This window comes from Boleophthalmus pectinirostris, unplaced genomic scaffold, assembly GCF_026225935.1.
Source record: "Boleophthalmus pectinirostris isolate CB_2022bp ecotype Guang Dong unplaced genomic scaffold, ASM2622593v1 HiC_scaffold_20, whole genome shotgun sequence".
Lineage (NCBI taxonomy): Eukaryota > Metazoa > Chordata > Actinopteri > Gobiiformes > Gobiidae > Boleophthalmus > Boleophthalmus pectinirostris.
In genome coordinates, this window is record NW_026571153.1 from 17,722,974 (window position 1) to 17,742,727 (window position 19,754).

Genomic DNA, 19,754 nt, shown 5'->3' on the forward strand with positions numbered 1-19,754 from the left:
AAGCCACATTTAATAACTAAATAAAATGTTAAATAAAATCAGAGCTTATGGATTTATCTCTCAGTTAATTTTGACCATGTTTTGTAGAATTTGTCCCTTTGGATCCCGAGAGTGAGAAAGAGTTTTAGATATCATGGACTATGTTGAACCATTCCTATTGTTGGAGGTTCTGCTTTTACTTATTTATTTATTTATTCTTTGAAATAAAATAAAAATTTTCCCAGATATAGGCCTAGAAAGGTATGCATATAGGTCTATAGTTACAATATTTATCAGACAATTTTACAGATATTGTGGATGGGATGATAGTTTGAAGACTGTAAAGCATATGGCAGGGGTTATAGCACAAAGAAATCCAAGTTTGTGAAAGAAATATTTAAATCAATAACACTGCAATGCAATGCTTTACATCTAAATGCTTGTTGTGCTCTGTTTGCACCGAAGACAGTAGCACTGAGCAATACAGGATATTAGCCTATTTTCCCATGGAGGCCAACAGAAGGAGATGTTAGAACATGAATTTGCCCTCTGTAAACATGTAATGGTATGTAGGTCAGATTTTTACAAAAGGATTTTGAACACATTTCTTTTAATCATTTGCTAATCAAAATTAAATGACTTTGCAGTGACTTTTCAATCATCAAAATCAACTGTAAGTAAACTAATCAAGTGGCCTTTATGTTAGTGCTGCTATCCTGAATAAGACAAAAACTGTGGTAGTAGTGGCTTTGTACATTTTCTAAAATTAACACCTTCTACAGTGTAAGCACACTTCTTCGGTCATATTGACCTTAACTGCAATTTATTTATAGGCTATGAAAAGGTTGCAGAGCCCCTGAGTCACATCACGTGCCTGACTATACTGGCAATTAATCTACATAACATAATGCTTTTGTTGAACCAATCAAATCAAATGCGCAAACACAATACAGTAAAGTCATCACAGACTTACACAGGTATCTCCAATACAACATATTTACTTGGTGGAGATATTGTATTGATTAAATGATTGTTTTGCTCAAGTGGTGGTTAATTATTTGTGTTTGTAATTACTTAACTTTTCCAAATGTTGTCCTTGTTTTTAATGGCTTGCTCAGTCAGACAAAAATCCTTCTTAAAGTTTGAGCAGTAAACAAAATCTCAGACGTGTTGACATAATAACAAATACATAAATACATATGGTGTTCATGTAGTCAGTGTGTTTTTCCATTTCCCCCACTATTTCCTAATCATAGCCTGCAAGATATTTGAAAACAACTATCCAATCATCTACTTTGCCTGATCAAAATAACACTTGCTAAGGAGGAGGTAGAGTATCAAGGGAGATGATGGGAAAAACAAGTTCAGCAAGAAACAGAAGAGTGGGTGTGGCCTCTTTTGGAGGGGGAGGCACCAGAAGAAATGGAGTAAAGGGCAGACTGTAATAAACGGAGGGGGAAGGGGGTACGTAAACATGTTGTTTGTGAAGTGGCAGAATTTAAACTGGAACATGTCCACTGGTTTTACTGGAAACAAAACTGTAGTCGAGTGTTATGGTTGGAGTTTGAAGCCACACTTGCAGAGTTATAATTAGAAATGTACTACACATGTCTATACTTGTATTCTCTAGAAAGCATAAGTCAGAGAGCTGCCATTGCACAACTGGCCAGAGGAAATACTACAAATACAAAAAATTACTATTAAAAAGGTACTCCAACTGCATTAAATGTCCTTCAATATAAAATTTGACTATTAAAGGACTTTTACAGTTTGAGCGCCTCTGAATTTTTCTTTTTAATGTCTGTAAGTGAAGTTTTTCCATGGTAATCCTGATGAGCACCTTTTTCTTCTAAACTGAGACTAAACCTGCAACTTAATGTGGACTTGATCAAAAATAAACCAGGACTAAAACCAGGGCTCTAGAGTGTACCCATTTCACTCGCATTTGCAAGCAAATATTTCAGCATGCGAATGAGGAAAACAAAACAGGTGCAAATGTGTGAGTGCTTCTTGCAGCCCACAATGAGGAGAGCAGTGTGCATAGATGTAACTTGATGAGTTAAACATTCTAATAAGGGTGCACTCACACTAGGACTTTAGAACTGTGCCCAAGCATGAATAGCCCAGAAAGCGTAATCGAGCTGCGGCCAGGAACAGCACGGTTGGGACTTTGGCCTGGTTGGAGGAGGTGGGCAAAGCATGGCACGATTGCTCATGTATGCACTCACGCACGACTTTAGTATACAAGCTCTGCGTGTGCACTGATGTTACTCATCTGACGAAAACAGTGAATAAACTGGTCCAATACGTGCTTACCTTCAATAAGGACTGTGGACGGTGATAAAGGTTTTGCAGCCTCATCTCCGGCTGTCCTCACTTCTCCTCCTCCATCCTTTTATTATATTCATAAACTCAAGGAGGAGCACGTATCACAGCAGGACTCATATCTGCCTCACTATTTTAAAGATATTTCATGCCACTGGACTTATGACATCATCTGCCTTGGCCTAGTTCAGTTGTGCAGGTGTGCGTGTGGGTCTTAGAACCCTATGCATTCGTGCTTGAGCATGGCACGGTTCTAAAGTCCTAGTGGCAGTCAGCGGGAAAGAGGTCACGTTGACTTAATTACAATTACAATTGTTAGTTAATCTGTAGGAAGAAAAATTGGGCAGATCCATAACTCAAGGGTCTAACCCAACTATCAGCGGTCATGCGGGAAAAGTACAGTCATAATTCTTTAGTTTTTTAAAATTCAAGTAAGTTGGTGTTGGTGTGTGAAAGTTCTATACTGTAATAAATATTCAAAATGAAAAACTACTTGTGCCCCCATTTTTTTTTCTGTGCTCCTAAATTGTTTTACTTAGGGGCATGTGTGCTCCTGAAAAAAAGAACTACAACCACATCAGATTTAAACTTGGTTACAGCCAGGTAAAAAGTACTTCAGTACAACCTTTTAAAAAGGTGCACAATGTAACTTTTTAGTTGGGGATCCATCACTTGCTTGTTTTTGTGGAAATGTAACTGCTCTGGAATGTGTCACAGTATGACATCAATCAGATCTACTGTACATTTATTAAATTACATGTGGTTTTATAGCTCAAAACACCTAGAAAAACAGACATTCTGACTGTGAGTGGGGTTGCTTTTCCACAGATCTGACCTGTATCCTGATCTGATTTGATCTCCATGAAGATAGAAAAGTTTAATACTGTGAAACATTCTAGACAAAGCAATAATATCTCTATGGAGAAAAGCCTTTGATGGATCCTCCACCAAAAAAGTTACACAAAGCAGCTTTAAGGTTAATTTCAAAATGCCACAAATATGTTAAGTACCAGAAAGTACTGCTACTGTAGACTACTACTATCACTCCTATATGATAGGAGCATTGAATTTGCTTTTCCTCTTGCCAAAACATGTAGCCACATGTAGCCAGCCGTCAACATGTACACTTGATGATGTACTGTTAGAAATTTTTGAAATACTTGCTTAGAGGACAGTCTTTTCCTAAACGTACTCAAGATTACACAGGTTTAAGTTGTAAGTACTTTGTTACCTTTGACTTCTTATCTCCAACAATGTACTTTCTCTTGAATAAATGTCACATATACTGTAGGGACAGCATGTGCTGACAAATGCCTGCAGGAAAACCAACAGAGCTATGCAGTTGAAATCCTGTCTGATCCCTCTTGTAGTTTGTTTTTCAAGGCGGTGTGCGCATGAAGGGGGAAAAAAATGGAAAAGAGCATGTGTGAGCCAGTTTAAACCAGTCCACCTCTTTCATGGCATTGTTTCTGACTCAATGAACAACAGTAGGTCCTACACATGATTTCCCCAGGATGAAGTTAAAATAGTACAATTGCACTTTGATTTTACATACTTTAAAGTCTTTAGAAACTGGTTTGAAGCATAACTTAATATTCTGCGCCTAGTGCGTACTTTACTATAAATGTATTGATACTTTGCATTCATCAACATTCCCTGGGGGTGTAAAGCTAAATGAAACTAACCTTAATCAACTTTAAGCAACCTTAATGTGATCATTTAACACAATTTGACCAGAAAGAGCTGACTTGGTTGGAACTACAACAGCTGATTTGTGCACTTAAAAAGTCTCTCACGCCTCAATTAGTCACAAACTAGCATTAGCCAACAGTTTTTCACTCTCACCTTTTTTGTTGAAAAACAAGCACAAAATGTATTGTTTAAATACATTTTATATTTCTGGTGACTTTTCAGACTTAAAACTCTTCCTATAACCTCTTGTATATTGCTGTGATTTTATATTTTATTACCTACTTTTCTATTTAATTTTGACTTGTATATATACATTTATATAATTATGTCTTTTGACACATGTCTCTTGCTTTTGCTACTTATTTAGAATTTATTATTACCATTTATATATTTTGTCTTTGTTTTTATACTATATTGTGATGTGTGAGCTACTGTGTCCAAATAATTTCCCTTGTAGACCAATAAAGTTTGTCTAAGTCTAAGACAGTGTTTACTAATGTAATCTTTGTGTCATCATGGTAACTGCTGAACATGTCACTTCAAACAGTCCCATCAACAGAAATTTGGGAGCCCGGGGCAAGAAAACTCACAGGGGCTCCCCTCTAATAGCCTATTGATTAATGAGCAGAGATTCCAATTCTAGGCCCCTAAGACTCGGGGGCCCGGGACAACAAAACTGTGTAGTTTAAAAGTGCACTGTGTAACTTTTCTGGTGGAGGGACCGTCAAATGCTTTTCTCCTTGAAGATGTGGTGGCTTTGTCTGGAATGTTTCACAGTATGGCATTAAACCTTTAGCCGTCGTAGAAACCATCTGACCTCGCAGTGTTAGAAATTGTTCGTGCGATGGTAGGTGGATACTTTTTTTATTTAACCAATTGCTGCTATTTCGTCATGACGTATGTAATGCGCAGCTAACGGGGCTAACTGGTATATGAAGCTTTTCCCAAATCCCATAGGAAGAAAGGCAATAACATCTTTCCCCTTGATGAAATTCACCAAACATTCTCTTAATTCTGGCTTTAAATCCTTGATCTCGGGAATCATTGACAACACTAAATGTATGGCTCTTTGCTGATTGGCTAGTGCCCGAACTTACACTTCCGGGTTTTTGTGAACCGTCTAGTGTATTCCGATTCCTGACCTAGTCGCTGGAGAGAAATGAAATTGAGCGGAGGCACTAGGTGGCGCCACCTGGACTAATTAAACCTTCCCATCATCTTCAAAACCAAACCAGACCAAGTTACAAGTCAGATCTGTGGAGAGTCAATCTCGCTTGTTTGTCTATGTATTTTTTAGTCATAAAATCACCTGTAATTGAATAATGTAAGGTACAGCTGTTTAATGTCATACTATGGAACATTCCAGGCAGAGCAGAGACATTTCCATAGAAACAGCAAGCAACTGACAATGACTTCCAACCAAAAAGTTACATAGTGCACCTTTAAATGAATGTGTGCTTTTTCTTGACATTTCAGACTTAACAATTGACTTTACTTTAACAGTGATTGGTAATGTGTGCAGTGTGTCACCATGGTAACTTCTGAGCATGCCAGTATACAGATACACGTAGAACCCCCCGGCATTGCAAAGTATCATTTTAGGTTCCTGACTTTTTAGCATTCAGTACAAGCCTTTGGTCAAGTTCAGTCCATCTTCTCTTCTTTTCACTCCCTCGCCCCCTCCTGTGAGCCTCTCCCCCTCCGCTCTGTGAAAACAAGAGAACAATAGTCTATATTATGTAAGAGCACGCCTTTATCAACAGTGTCGCAAATACGGAGAATTTGTGGCTCCCCTGCCCCCTCTACAGGACATCAGCAGAGTGGCGCAGCGGAAGCGTGCTGGGCCCATAACCCAGAGGTCGATGGATCGAAACCATCCTCTGCTATCTTTTGCACCTACTCTTAAAATGGGTGCACCAAAAATCTAAGAACGTTAAATGTGCATTGTGTAACTTTTCTGGTGGAGGGTCCGTCTGAAATTTACAGTATGTTCTTAAACCTTTCTATCTTCAAGCAGACCGAACGTACCCAGGTCAGATCTATAGAGAGGCAAGCCTGCCCAAAGTACCTGTTTTCCTGGGTATTTCTGAGCTTTAAGGTAGAGCTGTTTAATGCCATAAAGTGGCAGAGCTATGACATATCCATAGAAACAAGCAGGTGCGCGACCCCCACCCAGTAAGTTATGTAATGCCCCTTTAAGTGCAAACAAAACACATGATATAAAACTGTATAACGTTTAGTTTACTTATATAATTTGTTAGACAGAAGTATAGTAATTGAAGTTAATATTTTAGGTATCTTTCTTTGCATCAGCTGTGTTTTAAACCAAGATGTGTACAAAAAATATCCTAAATTTTCTTGCTATTAAAAAGAATGATTAGTTTTACCTTCTAACTTATTAACAGTTCACAAGAAAGAGACCCTCAAAGTTGTTTTAGTTAATGCACATTTATTTTTCAATTGCCATTGCTTGAAATGTGCTCAGTGTCTTAGCAGAGGTACACTTTGTAATGTATAAAAATGTACATTATTATTATTTGTTTTAATATTAGTAGACTTTTTAATTAGTTTATTAATGATGAAAGTGCTTGTTGGGGCTGAAGGTATATCCAAAGCAAACATTTACCTCATTTGTACCAGCTGAACATTTTCCCTTCCATTTAGCAACAGTAATTACCAGACAACAGTACAATAGGACAAATCAGTACTGACCTTTGAGCTACATACAGGGCACTCACCTTATCTACCCAAGAGCATTGTGATGTTTTAAGGACTGTTTTAAGTAACTGATTGACTCACTGCCTAAATGCATTTTAATAGTAATACATTTTTATTTATATAGCACTTTTCTGAACAGTCAAAGATGCTGCAAAAAGAATATAATAGGAAAAGTGAAATGATAAAACTGTGAAATAAATAAATGTCCTTCCTGACACAGTGCTTTCCCATTCATTCTTTATTTTAGGCAGCCACATAATGCAGCAGTAGAGGGCCTATAACTGCAGCATGTTTGTGAAGGTGTAGCGGTATGATTTTTATATTCTGCAAAGCTTCAAAAACATTAAAAAGAAAGAAAAAACTTTTAGGATTTTTTTTTTTCAATAATATGTGTATAAAGTGGGAAAAGAAACAGCTGTAATCTTGCTTGGCTTCTTGGCTTTAACATGTTTCGTTCAATTTTTGGAATGATATGCTCTGCCAAATACTCTTATTAAGCAAGTTTGGAGATAATGTTTTAAACATAGCTGTTGTAACATGTGCCTCGTACACTGCTCACCTTTGGACTATCAAACGCCAATCTGCAAGGGCTGCGGCAGGTGCACCACAATGAAGTTTGGCAGGTGCTGACAAGGCTGAGATGGACAAGTCATTCAGCTGAAATATTTGTAACTACAGCTTTGTAGGTCTGCAAGCTGTGCTGTTACAAACTCTAAAACTGTATTATAAAGACCTATTCTATAGGCTTAATACACTCAAATAAGTAAATTATAATTTTGCCTCTTACATCATTCCATAGTGCATTACACTGTCGTTTTAGAGCACAATTGTTTTTTTGTTTTTGTTTATTTACCTATTTTCAGATGGACCATGAGCCAGTAGGCAATTGAATCTAATACTAACAAAAGTTGGACTTTGAGTCAGCTCACTTGCTTGGTTTTATCTTTAACACAAGTGTAATGTTAGTACACCCGCTCCCTGACTAAACGTGTTACTGAGCTGTTTCAAATGCATTTCTTCAACAAAGTTTCAAACCAGCCTTCTCCACATGTGCACTGAGGAGCGTGGGTGTCCCCTAAAGGAGAGAAAAAACATTACAACATCAAGAACAAAGTATTCTACTGATCTCTCTGAAGCACGTAGTCTGTACTATTGTATTAAATGAATCATGTAGAATAGCTGGTTCCATTATCTACGCTACTAACTAAACTAGACTGTTCAGATAATGAGAGCTACTCCAAAGCCCATTCCGGAAAAAAATAAAATAATAGTCCAACTCTAATTATCTTCACTCATAATAACTTTTATCAAGTAAATATGCTTGTGTGCGTAATATCTTGTCAAAAAAAAATCCACACTACATCAATCTGACATGTCCTGAAAATGAGAATTGAAGTTTAGTGTCTGCACTTCATAACGCACGGTAGCGTGGCCGAGCGGTCTAAGGCGCTGGATTAAGGCTCCAGTCTCTTCGGGGGCGTGGGTTCGAATCCCACCGCTGCCAGACATTTTGATTCACTAAGTACGTGTTACCCTGTTCCCTCATGTAGCCCACTATTTGGGAATCCAGGCTGTTTTAAACCGCAAATTATAAATACAATGCGTTCAAGTAAATTGGTAAATCTGGTAAAATGTAACAATAATAGACATTCACTGTAAATCAATCAAGAAGCAGTACATTCACTTGTTTTGTGATTAATAACTTTGAAAATCTAGGCTGAAGTCTCATGCCTTTCTACAGAGTGCCATGAAAAGATTTTGGCTTTAGTAGTAGTTTTCAGGTCTTCACATACAGCAGGGAAATTTACCGTCTCTTATAGAGTCCTTTTAAGACCAGTCAACCAGAGAAAATCATCTGGACACCAAACAAGACAAATATGACTGAGTGGAGAACATGTTTACATAAAGTCAAGCTAAACATTAGAAAAGATAAAGTGGAAATAAACACTAATTCCACTTTTTTTCTCGCTACTAAACACTGTATATTGTTGTGTTTTAATAGCGTCATCTACTGTTCCTTGCAAACTAAGTATATTTGCAACCTTAGTCTATCAGAGCACCGAAAAGTTATGTGTTGCCTAAAGATTTGCTAAATTAATGTATCACCAGTTGTTAAATTTTATTGTAAAAGCAGGTCTATCACTGATTAATCACAGTTCAGTGGAACCGATAAAAGTAAATCATTTGAACATAAAAAATTCCTTGTACTTGTAATTTAAAACTTTAAATAGTAAAGTACTCTTTGATTTGTCAGCCAGTCCTTCCAAGACGAACAGAGAAAGCAATAAGTCTTTTGTAGACTGAGATGAGGAGGACAATGGCACCGATAACCATGCCACAGATCAGACTGAAAGCCCATCGGGGTCCAAGGTGAGTGTAGATGTTTGACACAAAGACTGGACCAAGTGTTCGTGCTCCACTGCCTGCAGCTGTCAGCCAGCCCATGTACACACCCTGTACAATTCATTCAACAACATCATGATTTGTTATTATACATTAATTAATAACCATTAAACATTACTTCATTTTACCTGTGGTCTTGGTCCCAAAAGTTTGGAGTAGAGTGTGTAAGACATGACATTACATGCTGGGTAACCCACACCAATAAGGAAATCAGAAAAAATGTACTGAGCAATGTTTATGGCTGGGGTGTACTGGCACCAGGTCTGCACAAACGGGCATCCAGTTGGCTCCACTGTGCTGTTAGCCAAAGACACCATTTGACTGACCTGTGTATTGTTTTTAATATCTGCAAAGTTAAAATACACACACAAACGGTAATTACAAACCTAGAGCAGACATGCAACATTGGCCTATAAACACATGTGTTCTGTATGGTCCCAGTGTAGTACATACCTGCCCACTGTATTTTAGGGTAATGATTTCCCCAGGGAAGAAGGCAAAAAAAGCCACAAAATATAAAAGCCAAGCCTGCTAACAATACTGGGCGATCACCAAACCTGAAATCACAGAGAACTTAAGATGCAGCAAGCATTAATTTATCATTAAATACAGGTTATAAATACCTCTGAGAAACCAGTTTCACAACAAGAAATACCAGGATGGATTCAAATCCAATACAGCAAAGTATGATCCCATTGTATAACACAGCTTCTTTTCTTGTCCATGCAAACATGTCCATAGACAAAGGGGTTGCAATACTGCAAAAAAAACAAAGAAAAAAAAAGTGAAAAATTTTAAATAAAAAAATGCCATTGACAATTAAAATCTGTAAACTTACGTTTCAAATATAGCAAAGATAAACATAACTATAAAAAAGAGAACATTTGAAGTCAACACTGCCACCTGGTCAACACTTTCTTCTGTTTCGACACTATCTTCAACATTATCTAAAGAAATGACAAGATTATGTTAATCAAGTTAATTATTACACCTGCTAACTAGAATATGCCAAAACATTAGTTATTCAAATACCATCTGTATAGTTGATGCTTGGCTGAATATATCTTCCATCATCATCAACATGATGCTCTCTGTTTGCAAAATATTATTTGAAATTTGCTAATTAAGGTAGAGCTATTTCATAGATTAAAATGTGAACAAGCAAGTAATTTTCACTTACTTCAGTATAAACAAAACCAGCAAAATATTGATGAGACCCAAAGCTGCAGCCAGAATAGCAGGGGCCGTGTACATATTAAGATGAAGTTCAATGAACTTGAGCGTAATGCCACACTCACCAATAAAGGACAGACAGGCCTGAAGAGCTACAGAAATACTACTGTTGGTTTTTCCTCTGTACTTAAAATACTTAAAAGGACTAGTGTATCCATACCTGGACCCAGGATGAAACCCAAAGCTTGGCAGGCGCTCATATTGGCCATTGCACCAGTTCTTTCCTCCAGAGACGTAGCTCCAGAAACATATGACCTTGCCACAGCAACATTACCTGCAACACCATGAATTTGTTTGGTAAAAAGTTAAACATTCATCTAAATATTATTTTTTTTTAATCCTTCCAGTACCTGCTCCAAAACCTACAAAGGCTCTTGATATCAGCATGTGGTACTTATTCGCTGTCTTTGGTAAATTAACGTAAGCATAATAGATGTTAGCTAAAAGATTGATGGAAATGGAGCAGATCAGTGGCTCCCGGTGTGGACGATGGTTTGACCACAGACCAAAAAGAGGTGAGGCTATCATTTGACCAAGGCTATAGACAGCTACAACCCAGCCAAGGAAACTAGCATCAGCGCTTGGATCAATCTATGAAAAGAAAAATAAATATGCACATAGTGAAACCCAATACTATTCATACTAAAGACAGATTAAAAAATATTTTATCAAAGGGCCTATATTACACTATTTTCTGATCTATGTTATAATATTGTTTCCTCATCAAAAACATACCTGGAGTTGTGTTTTGTTTCATTAACACACAAATCCTGCATATTTACGCTGAGTTCTTCTGTCAAACTAAAAACCCTCTGTTTCACCTTGTGATGCCATGTGGCAATACAAGAAAAGCTCCACTTTTTTAAACCCTACTTTCACTAGAATAATGTGACAATTCCTTGACCAATCTCTGCTGAACAAAAGATAAAAGAGAGCTAAAAACATGAAAACATCTTTGGAGATGTAGACAGGCTAATAATAAATGATTAGTCAAACATGTGTAATTGAAACAAAACACACTCCAGGTATGTTTTTGATGAAGTAACAATATTATAGCATGGCTTAAAGCTCATAAAAGTCAATTTAGTGTAATATAGGACTTTTACTGATAAGTCTGTTCTGGCTATGAGTGGACTTGAGTGATTAATCACTAAAGAACAATATTCACACCAAATACACTATATAGTTGTAGATTAAAAAATGAAAGAATTAATAAAAAAACTTGATCTTTCTGTACAATAGTGGGAAAAAAATCTCCCAATTTTGTCTGAATAGTCTTAATACAATGCTCAACAGCTTCGAATCCAGAAAGTAATGAAAATGTTTTTACTTACTTTTTGTAAATAGGGCCACAGTGATGTTATGACAATGGTGAAACCTTAAAAAAAGACAGCCCATTAAGAACAAACTAGCCACTAGAGAAGGCACTATCTATATACATCAGATACAGTGGTGGAACATAATGAAGTAAAAGTAGTAAAGCACTGTACTTAAGTAAGATTTTTAGGTATATGTACTTTTAAGTGTATACTTTTAACTTTTAGTTCACTACATTTGAGAGCAGGTATCTGTACTTTCTACTCCACTACATTTTGAACTGGGCTGAAAAGTAAAAGTATTTTTTATTATTGTTTGAGATCTGCAGAAAGACAGAGGGGTTTATTTTTAACACGTTCATAATTTCAGCGAACAAAAGTATACAAATAAAAACTGCTGGAAAAAAAATATATATATTCAGTTGTTTCTACTGAACAACAATTTAGCACAAATCTGATCAAATTAATCACACTTGAAGCTTTATTAGGTGTCAAAATGTGCTTTTTACTATTTTGGTAGATTTTAAACATATACTTCAATATTTGTACTTAGATTTTTCATGTGATACTTTCACTTTAGTATTTTATTTATTTATTTTATTTTTGCTTTGGTATCTGCACTTCTACTTCCACCACTTGTATGTATCAAGCACAACTGTTTTATTTATAATTGTAACGATGTCAAAATACAATAATGTGAAAGTTATTGGCTCACCGACACTGCTGAGAAACATTGTGAAGTACATGACTCGAATTGACCTCCATCGACTCTTGCACACTGCATCTTGACAGTCACTGCATAGTGCATACAACACAAAGGTAGTTTATAACAGGATTTACGGAGTATTTACATTGCAGGAACATTGAGGTGGTAGTCGACTAATATTATGTAGCCATATAGCTAATTAGTTAATAAAATGTGTATACCAGCTTGTAAAAGCCTGATCCTGTCAGATCTCAGAAGCTAAGCAGGCTGGGCCTGGGTAGTACATGGATGGGAGACCACTAGATATTCCAGGTGCCACAGTGGGGTGCCAGTGGCAAAAAACTGTCATTGTGTCCTTAGGCAAGACAATTCACCCACATTGCCTAGTATGAAAGTGGTGTGAGTGTGAGTGATGGTGGTGGTCAGAGGGGCCGATGGTGCAGATTGGCAGCCTTGCTTCTGGCAGTCTGCCCCAGGGCAGCTGTGGCTACAATAGAAGCTTTCCACCACTGAGTGTGGAGTGACTGAATAATGAACTGCAAAGTGCTTTGAGTATCTTGAAAGGCGCTATATAAATGCTATCAATCAAGACTTTATAACACAAAACATCCAACTTAACTAGACTGCCTTTGCACTGAACTGGACTCACCTGCTATGATCATCTCTAAGCAAAGGAGTGGTTTCGTCATCGATAATTTGAGACATCCTGCCTCAAATTTCGCAAAAAAATGATAATGACAAACAACAAAAGGGGTGCAATGAACTAGTCCTGAGCAAACATTTCAAAACAAATGCTCAGTGTCAGAATGGTTGACGCAGATAAAATGTGGTGCCTACCCATTCCGCAAGCAGTACGTTTGTTATGAGATTCTGCTAAATTAACGGCGACTTCAGAAAACTACATGTTTTAAAAACAAATACAATAATATTTACAAAGTGGACTACGATCCCTTTTCTCCAACTTCCCAGTCATGTTCGCTACAGATTACAAACATTTCCGGTTATCCTTTCAAAACATTATATCAAAATCCTCAGTGCACTTACACCATGGATCTATGACTTGCACTGGGTGAGTGTTTACAGCACAGACATAATCATTTAAGCATCAATAAAGGTTTCGGTACTTTTTAAACATATTAAAAAAGTCTTATTTATTTGTTGCAGGCCCAGTTGTTTTAAAATCTTGCACTAAAAGTTTTATTTTGAAGTGCACTTGATTACTTCCGTAAGTCAGTGGTACTCGTAACAGAGAGCACGTGAGTGTGAAAATTTGCAGGAGGTTGTTGTTACCTTTCACGTCTATCAATCGTATTCAGTCTATGCAACCAGTTCACACAACACATCTTTCACAACTGTAACCACAATAGCAAGAACAACATACCAACGAAAACATCATCTAAGTAAAATCGAGGCTCCACCAGGCTCCACCTTTGTGTCCATTTTAGGAAAATGAAAGTGAAAATAGAAACTTGCGTCAGACAGCCTGCCTCGTTGAAGCTTGAAATAGAAATATTAGCTAGAATTTGAGCGCGTTAACGAAGAGGAAGAGATTTTAAGAACACGTGTGTATTTGTACTTGTAACCTGTATCCCGATATATTCACAACTCTTGGAAGAGCCGCGCTACATACTCAGAATGGGTAGGCAGACCGTTTTCTAAATTAGTGCTACATGTCTATTGATAGCAGTTTGTCTTTGTGCGCGATGATTGAAAGTTATATTTTAACATTGTGCAATGTAAAATAAAATAATATTACATAATAAATGTGTTTTTCTTATAGATTCACAATATCTTGTCTTTTGGCTGGAAGCTTTTCTTTGTGTGTGGCTCAGTCACGCTGCTACCGGTAAGTCACCTTCAATAGACGTAGGTGTGGTACCATAGCCCTTTATAAATTACAAGATAAAGCTAAAGAATTATTATCTTCCACAACCCTAGGAAAAATAGCAAAGTTTAATATAATGCTCATCTTTATAAAGGTTTTGTTACCCTTGTATTTGGGTATCCAGATCCAATCCAAATGCTTTGAAAGTGAAAGTAAATGCTTTTGTTCAAAATGTGAGTAAAATGGATGACCTAATTAACCAAAGTAACCTAATTTCTCCTCTTTTGTTTTGCCAGTGTCAGAAAACTTTGTAGTCTCTGTCAACGCAAATGTGTCTGTCTACACCAAGGAGACTGCAGTTTTACCGTGCTGGCTCAGTCCACAACAAACTGCTGAAGACATGGAGGTCAACTGGTTTCATCTTGACCAATTTAATGCTCCTGTTATGCTTTACAAGGACAAGGTTATCAGTAGTGCATCTCAGCCATCTTACAGTGGCAGAGTTTCATTTGGCCAAAAGCATGCCTCCTCAGCTGGTTTGAAGGAAGGAGATGTGACCCTCAAACTGGTAAATGTCGCACTTGCAGATGCAGGAAAATACACTTGTTATGTTAGCAGCGACAAGCATCACGACAGGGCAAGTGTCAACCTCCTTGTGAGCCGTAAGTATTTAAAGGTGCACTGTGTAACTTTTGTGGTGGCGGGTCTGCCTCCAACTTGTCTCCATGGTATTGCTTTGCCTGGTATGTTCCACAATATGACTTTATCATATCGATTTCCATGGTAACAGGCAAATAACGCCACTAAGTCAAGTTACAAGTCAGATCTGTGGAAGATGTTACCCTATGTTACCCTGAATTTGTGTTTTTTGTTTAACTTGACCAATAAAAACACCTGTAATTGTATTAATTGCAAGATTTAAGTTTAAAATGATACTATGGAACATTCAAGGAAAAGCAATATGATCTCCATGGAGACAAGGCAGTGGCAAACCATCCACCACAAAAGTTACACAGTGCACATTTAAAAATATTATTCAAATACAAGTGTCGATCCAAATGAATTATTTAATGTTATCTTAGAAATTGGAGTGACACCTTTGCTGACAGCAGTGGTGAAGGAGAACAACAAACTCAATGTGAGCTGTGAGTCTGAAGGCTGGTACCCTAAGCCTCACCTGCAGTGGTCCAATGATAGAGGGGCACTTAAAACCAAAGATCTGGTCTACAGAAAAGCCTCATCTGGCCTCCTGTCCGTCCACAGCTGGATAATTGTGGACAGCTCCTCTGCACTGTCCTGTTCTGTGGGCTTGCCTGGAGAAGAAGCAGTGCAAGGAAGAATACATGTGACTCCCGATTTCACAGATCCAAGAAGGTAGAAAAGTCAATATACTTTTAAAACACATCTGGAAAAAAAAAAATCTATCAAATATATCTATTCAAATATGGACAGTACGACGGAGTATAAGGGTCAGATAAAAAAAATAAAAAATGCTGGCGCTACGAGAATAAAGTCGTAACATTTCGACATTAAAGTCGTAATATTATGAGAATAAAGTCTTAGCCAGAAAAAGTCGTAATTTTACGAGAATAAAGTCATATTACTTTCAGTCCTGGTCCTGTTCCCGGTCTCAATCCTGGTCTCAGTTCTTGTCTGATCCCGGTCTCAGTCTTGGTCCCTGACTTAGTCCTTGTTTAAGTCCTGGTTTCAGTCCCGGTCTGGTCTCGGACTTCGTTTAGTCCTGGTTCAGTCCTGGTTCAGTCTGGAGGCCCAAATAATGAAGAAAATTGTTGTTCATTTTCTTATTTTTGGTTTTATATTGAAAAACAAGGTTCTTCTTCTGCCGCATTTTTCACTTTGACTTTGATTTTATTACGACTTCATTCTCGTAATATTATAACTTTATTCTCATAATATTACGACTTTATTTTAATTTAGACTTTATTCTCATAAAATTACGACTTTATTCCTGTAAACCTATAACTTTATTCTCGTAAAATTACAACTTTTTCTGGCTTCGACTTTATTCTCATAATATTATGACTTTAATGTCGAAATGTTACGACTTTATTCTCTTAGCGCCAGCATCTTTTTTTTTTTTTAATCTGACCCTTATACTTCGTCGTAGGACAGTGTAATGTCTTAGGAAAAAAAGGATGGACTCTTTAAATGGAACTGAACAATAGGTGCACTAGAGTGGCAACAATGAGACCCTAAAACAAGACTGGTTTTGCATATGGAGATCATTTCAAGTTTCTTCAAGTTTCTTGGTCTTTTTTGGCTGGTTTTCCACTAGTGATGCTTTTGCTAGAGTCATTATCACTACTGGGTGTATGAAGCCATTTTTTTTATCCTACAGAAGTTGCTCATATTGTCCAACTTCCCCAAGAAGGTACATCCAGACGTGCTGTTGCAAGGAGATTTAATGAATGTGTCTCCCAGCACAATCTCCAGAACGTGGAGATTTCAGGACATAGGCAGTTACTCTTGGAAAGATGGACAGGGCTGTAGAAGGTCCTCAACTCATCAGCAGGACCCATATCTGCCTTTTTGCGCAAAGAGGAACAGGTTCAGCACTGCCTGTGCACTTCACAATGAACCCCAGCAGGATACTGGTGTGAATGTCTCAGCCCAAACAATCAGAAACAGACTTCATGAGGGTGGTGCCAGCAACATCATTCAGCATGAGCAGTTTGGTGGTGGGTCAGTTTGGGGAGACATGTGTATGGAGGGATGTACAAACCTCTTCTGGATTCTGGGTTCCTACTGAGGCACAGCAATGCCTGGCCTCATGTGACAAGAGTATACAGGCATACCTGGAGGATGAAGAGATTGATACAATTGAATGGCTTTCACGATCACCTGACTTAAACCCGATATTACACCTCTGGGACATTAGAGGCTCAGTGATGCCCTTACACAGATCTGGGAGGACATTCCATCTGCGTTATGTGTTGCAGAAATGACATTTTTGGCAAAATGCCACAACGTTACTTCATTTTCAGTGTGTCTATAAATCTAAGCCCTTTGTTGGCTGAAAATTTTATTTCCCTTAAAAGAGGTGGTATCCTATTGTTCCTAAGACATTGCCCTGTCTATATTTATATAAATACAAATTTTTTTTCAACCTGAAATCTCATGTGCTTTCAAACTGTTCCTTTAATTTTTTGGAGAAGTATAGTTCTTAAATCCATGACCCACTGACATAATCTTATTATACTTTTCAGATTCGATTACAGGGTGGGTGCTGTTTGCCATTACAGCTGTCGCACTTGTAGCCCTACTGGGATTTCTCTTGCTTTTGCTAAAGAAATATAGAGGTAACCATAAACATGGTGATTTTATTATTTTGAATATGTATCTATAACTAAATCAGTATTTATATTAAAGGTAAAGGTAAACCTGCCAGTACTGAGGGTAAGAAGCTAAAGGTCTTATTCATAAGTGTTTCCACAAATTATTAGTTAACGCTGCTTTTTTTTTTCTGTTTTCAAGATCCAGGCGAATTGGAGAATCTTCTTTCCGATGGTAAGATACAAGCAACATTCAATTTTATGTGAATATTGTGATCACAAATGGATAAAGATTTTAATTGTGCAGTACTGTTAAAATATGTCATCTTTATTTTTGTGGATTTGTTTTCAGTTCCTGATACAGCTGTGAAAAATTATGGTAAAATGCCTTTTAAAAAAATTCTGCTAAATTGTTACACGACAATATAGGCTATATGTGATTTTTTTCCCCACAGAGAACATTCAGCTTGAGGAGAGTAATAATAAATTCCTTAAAATTCATAAAAATAAACTGAGAGATGCCGATGTTGTGTTTCCTGATGGAGACAGTGTCACCTGTATCACAGCTGTCAGAGGAACAACTGGATTCACATCTGGGAGACACTACTGGGAAGTTGCTCTGTTCTTAAATGGAGTAAAAAATGTTCCCACAAAAAAGTCCTGGTGGATTGGTGTAACAAGTCTGTCTGAATTTTCTCCAACTAACCCAACAACTGAAAATGGTTTTTGGTTCCTTTCCTCTTCTCCTGATAATCCTGGAGTCTTACAGTTCAATTCAGATCCTGCCATTTTACTCCCAATTAAAGCCCAACCAGAGAAGATTGGTGTGTTGTTGGATTATGACTGTGGAAAACTAGAATTCTACAATGTGCAAAGTAATTGTTTAATTGGCTCTTTCAAGACCAAGTTTTCGGGGCCGGTCTTTCCTCTTTTCAATCCCGGTAAAGGGGACCAATCACCAATGGAGATTATACATAGAGGTCCCGCTGTAGCTAGAGATCCAGATGACAAACACATTGGAACATTGGAAGAGACTATTGTTGACAATGTGACTAGTTAAAAATCGTGAATACATAAATCCATCTCCCACAGTTACGTTAAAATGTATAGCTTTAGTTGTCATTATTACATGATCTAATAGTTAAATGTGGTGTATGCAGTGAAATTTAGTGGTTAGGATTAACTTCACAGAATTTTGTACACATACATTTATATAAAAAGCTAAACCATGAAAGTCAGTGTATGTGTGCTGGTCTAATACCTGGGTATTCTAGAAAAAATGCTAGCAATAATAAGTCTTACCCAACTAATTCCAGAGCATTCCCTTAATAGTGGGACTGCAGGCTTTTAGTTGTTTAGTCGATTAACCGATTGATGGTGTCTTTAGTTTACCAAAATCTATATTTGTCATTTTATTTAGATTGTAAGGATTTATATGGGACACCAGCAGAAAAGATAATTTAATGTTTTGGCTGAAGATTTGGTATTTTTTTGGTATTTAGATTTAAAAAGTGCAGATTACTCTCATGACTCAAAAGTTTAATCTTATATAAATACATTGTTTCCTTGTGTTTTTTCGGTGTGAATAGTTTTGCCATGGGCTCCTGTGTAGTTGTAGTCTTGTTTGGGTCACATACATACTTAGGTACACAACTGTTTTGAGAGCCTCTGACGCACTCCTTTTTTAGTCAGCTAATCGATCGGCTGGTCTTGTGTTTAGTTAATCAAGAATTTCTTTAGTCGATGACAGCCCTACTTAAAAAAGTCCGGTCTGAATGAAGTCTTGATGTGATTATTTGATGTAATTACCAGTTACTTCTACTGTTGCTGATTTTGGGTTATAATTCTCTTACTATATAGGCCCCTTCCCTGACATAAAAATCTACAAAGTCATTAAAGGGGTTGCATTCACGTGACATCACAACATCCTAAAATCAAGGAGTTTAAAACTGAGCTGCAGATTTGTTGACCTGAATTGTGGTTAATGTCTCTGCAATTACAGGGCCTACAAAAAAAAAGTTAAATTTCTTCTTAACATAATAAAGACAATATGGCAAATTTGTGGAGCCTATCCTTGTCAAATTTTAAACATTGGTTGATCATACATTTTGATATTTGGGGTATCATTCAATTCTAGAGCATGCACAGAATCTATTTCTCTGAGATGTTAGAGGTGTTTGTAAGAGGTTACAAATCAAGTGTCATTTTGAAAGCATACTGTAAATAGTTGTATTTTTTGCATGTTATTTTATCACAGAATGAAA

The 19,754-nt window shown here is 37.2% G+C and overlaps 1 protein-coding gene, 1 non-coding gene and 1 pseudogene across 3 annotated transcripts; 2 read left to right on the forward strand and 1 right to left on the reverse strand.

Annotated features, from left to right (window-relative positions):
• Positions 1-8,136: 8,136 nt before the first annotated feature.
• On the forward strand, positions 8,137-8,218 carry trnal-aag (transfer RNA leucine (anticodon AAG)). The gene has a single exon. It is a non-coding gene; the product is annotated as a tRNA-Leu (tRNA).
• A 590-nt stretch (positions 8,219-8,808) lies between these two features.
• On the reverse strand, positions 8,809-13,373 carry mfsd8 (major facilitator superfamily domain containing 8). 2 transcript variants are annotated; one of them, XM_055156155.1, is made up of 13 exons: positions 13,210-13,368; positions 13,022-13,078; positions 12,382-12,461; positions 11,685-11,728; positions 10,701-10,941; positions 10,511-10,624; positions 10,298-10,442; positions 10,150-10,208; positions 9,956-10,064; positions 9,741-9,875; positions 9,571-9,674; positions 9,246-9,463; positions 8,809-9,168 (listed from the first exon to the last, which is right to left on the reverse strand). In XM_055156155.1, the coding sequence occupies exons 2-13, from the start codon at positions 13,075-13,077 to the stop codon at positions 8,965-8,967; spliced, it is 1,509 nt and encodes a 502-aa protein (XP_055012130.1). In that variant the 5' UTR covers position 13,078; positions 13,210-13,368; the 3' UTR covers positions 8,809-8,964. The 2 variants fall into 2 exon arrangements, with proteins under 2 accessions (XP_055012130.1, XP_020779558.1); XM_020923899.2 differs by having other exon boundaries at positions 13,022-13,373.
• A 349-nt stretch (positions 13,374-13,722) lies between these two features.
• LOC110159337 (butyrophilin subfamily 1 member A1-like) lies at positions 13,723-18,724 on the forward strand (annotated as a pseudogene).
• The last annotated feature ends 1,030 nt before the right edge of the window (positions 18,725-19,754 follow it).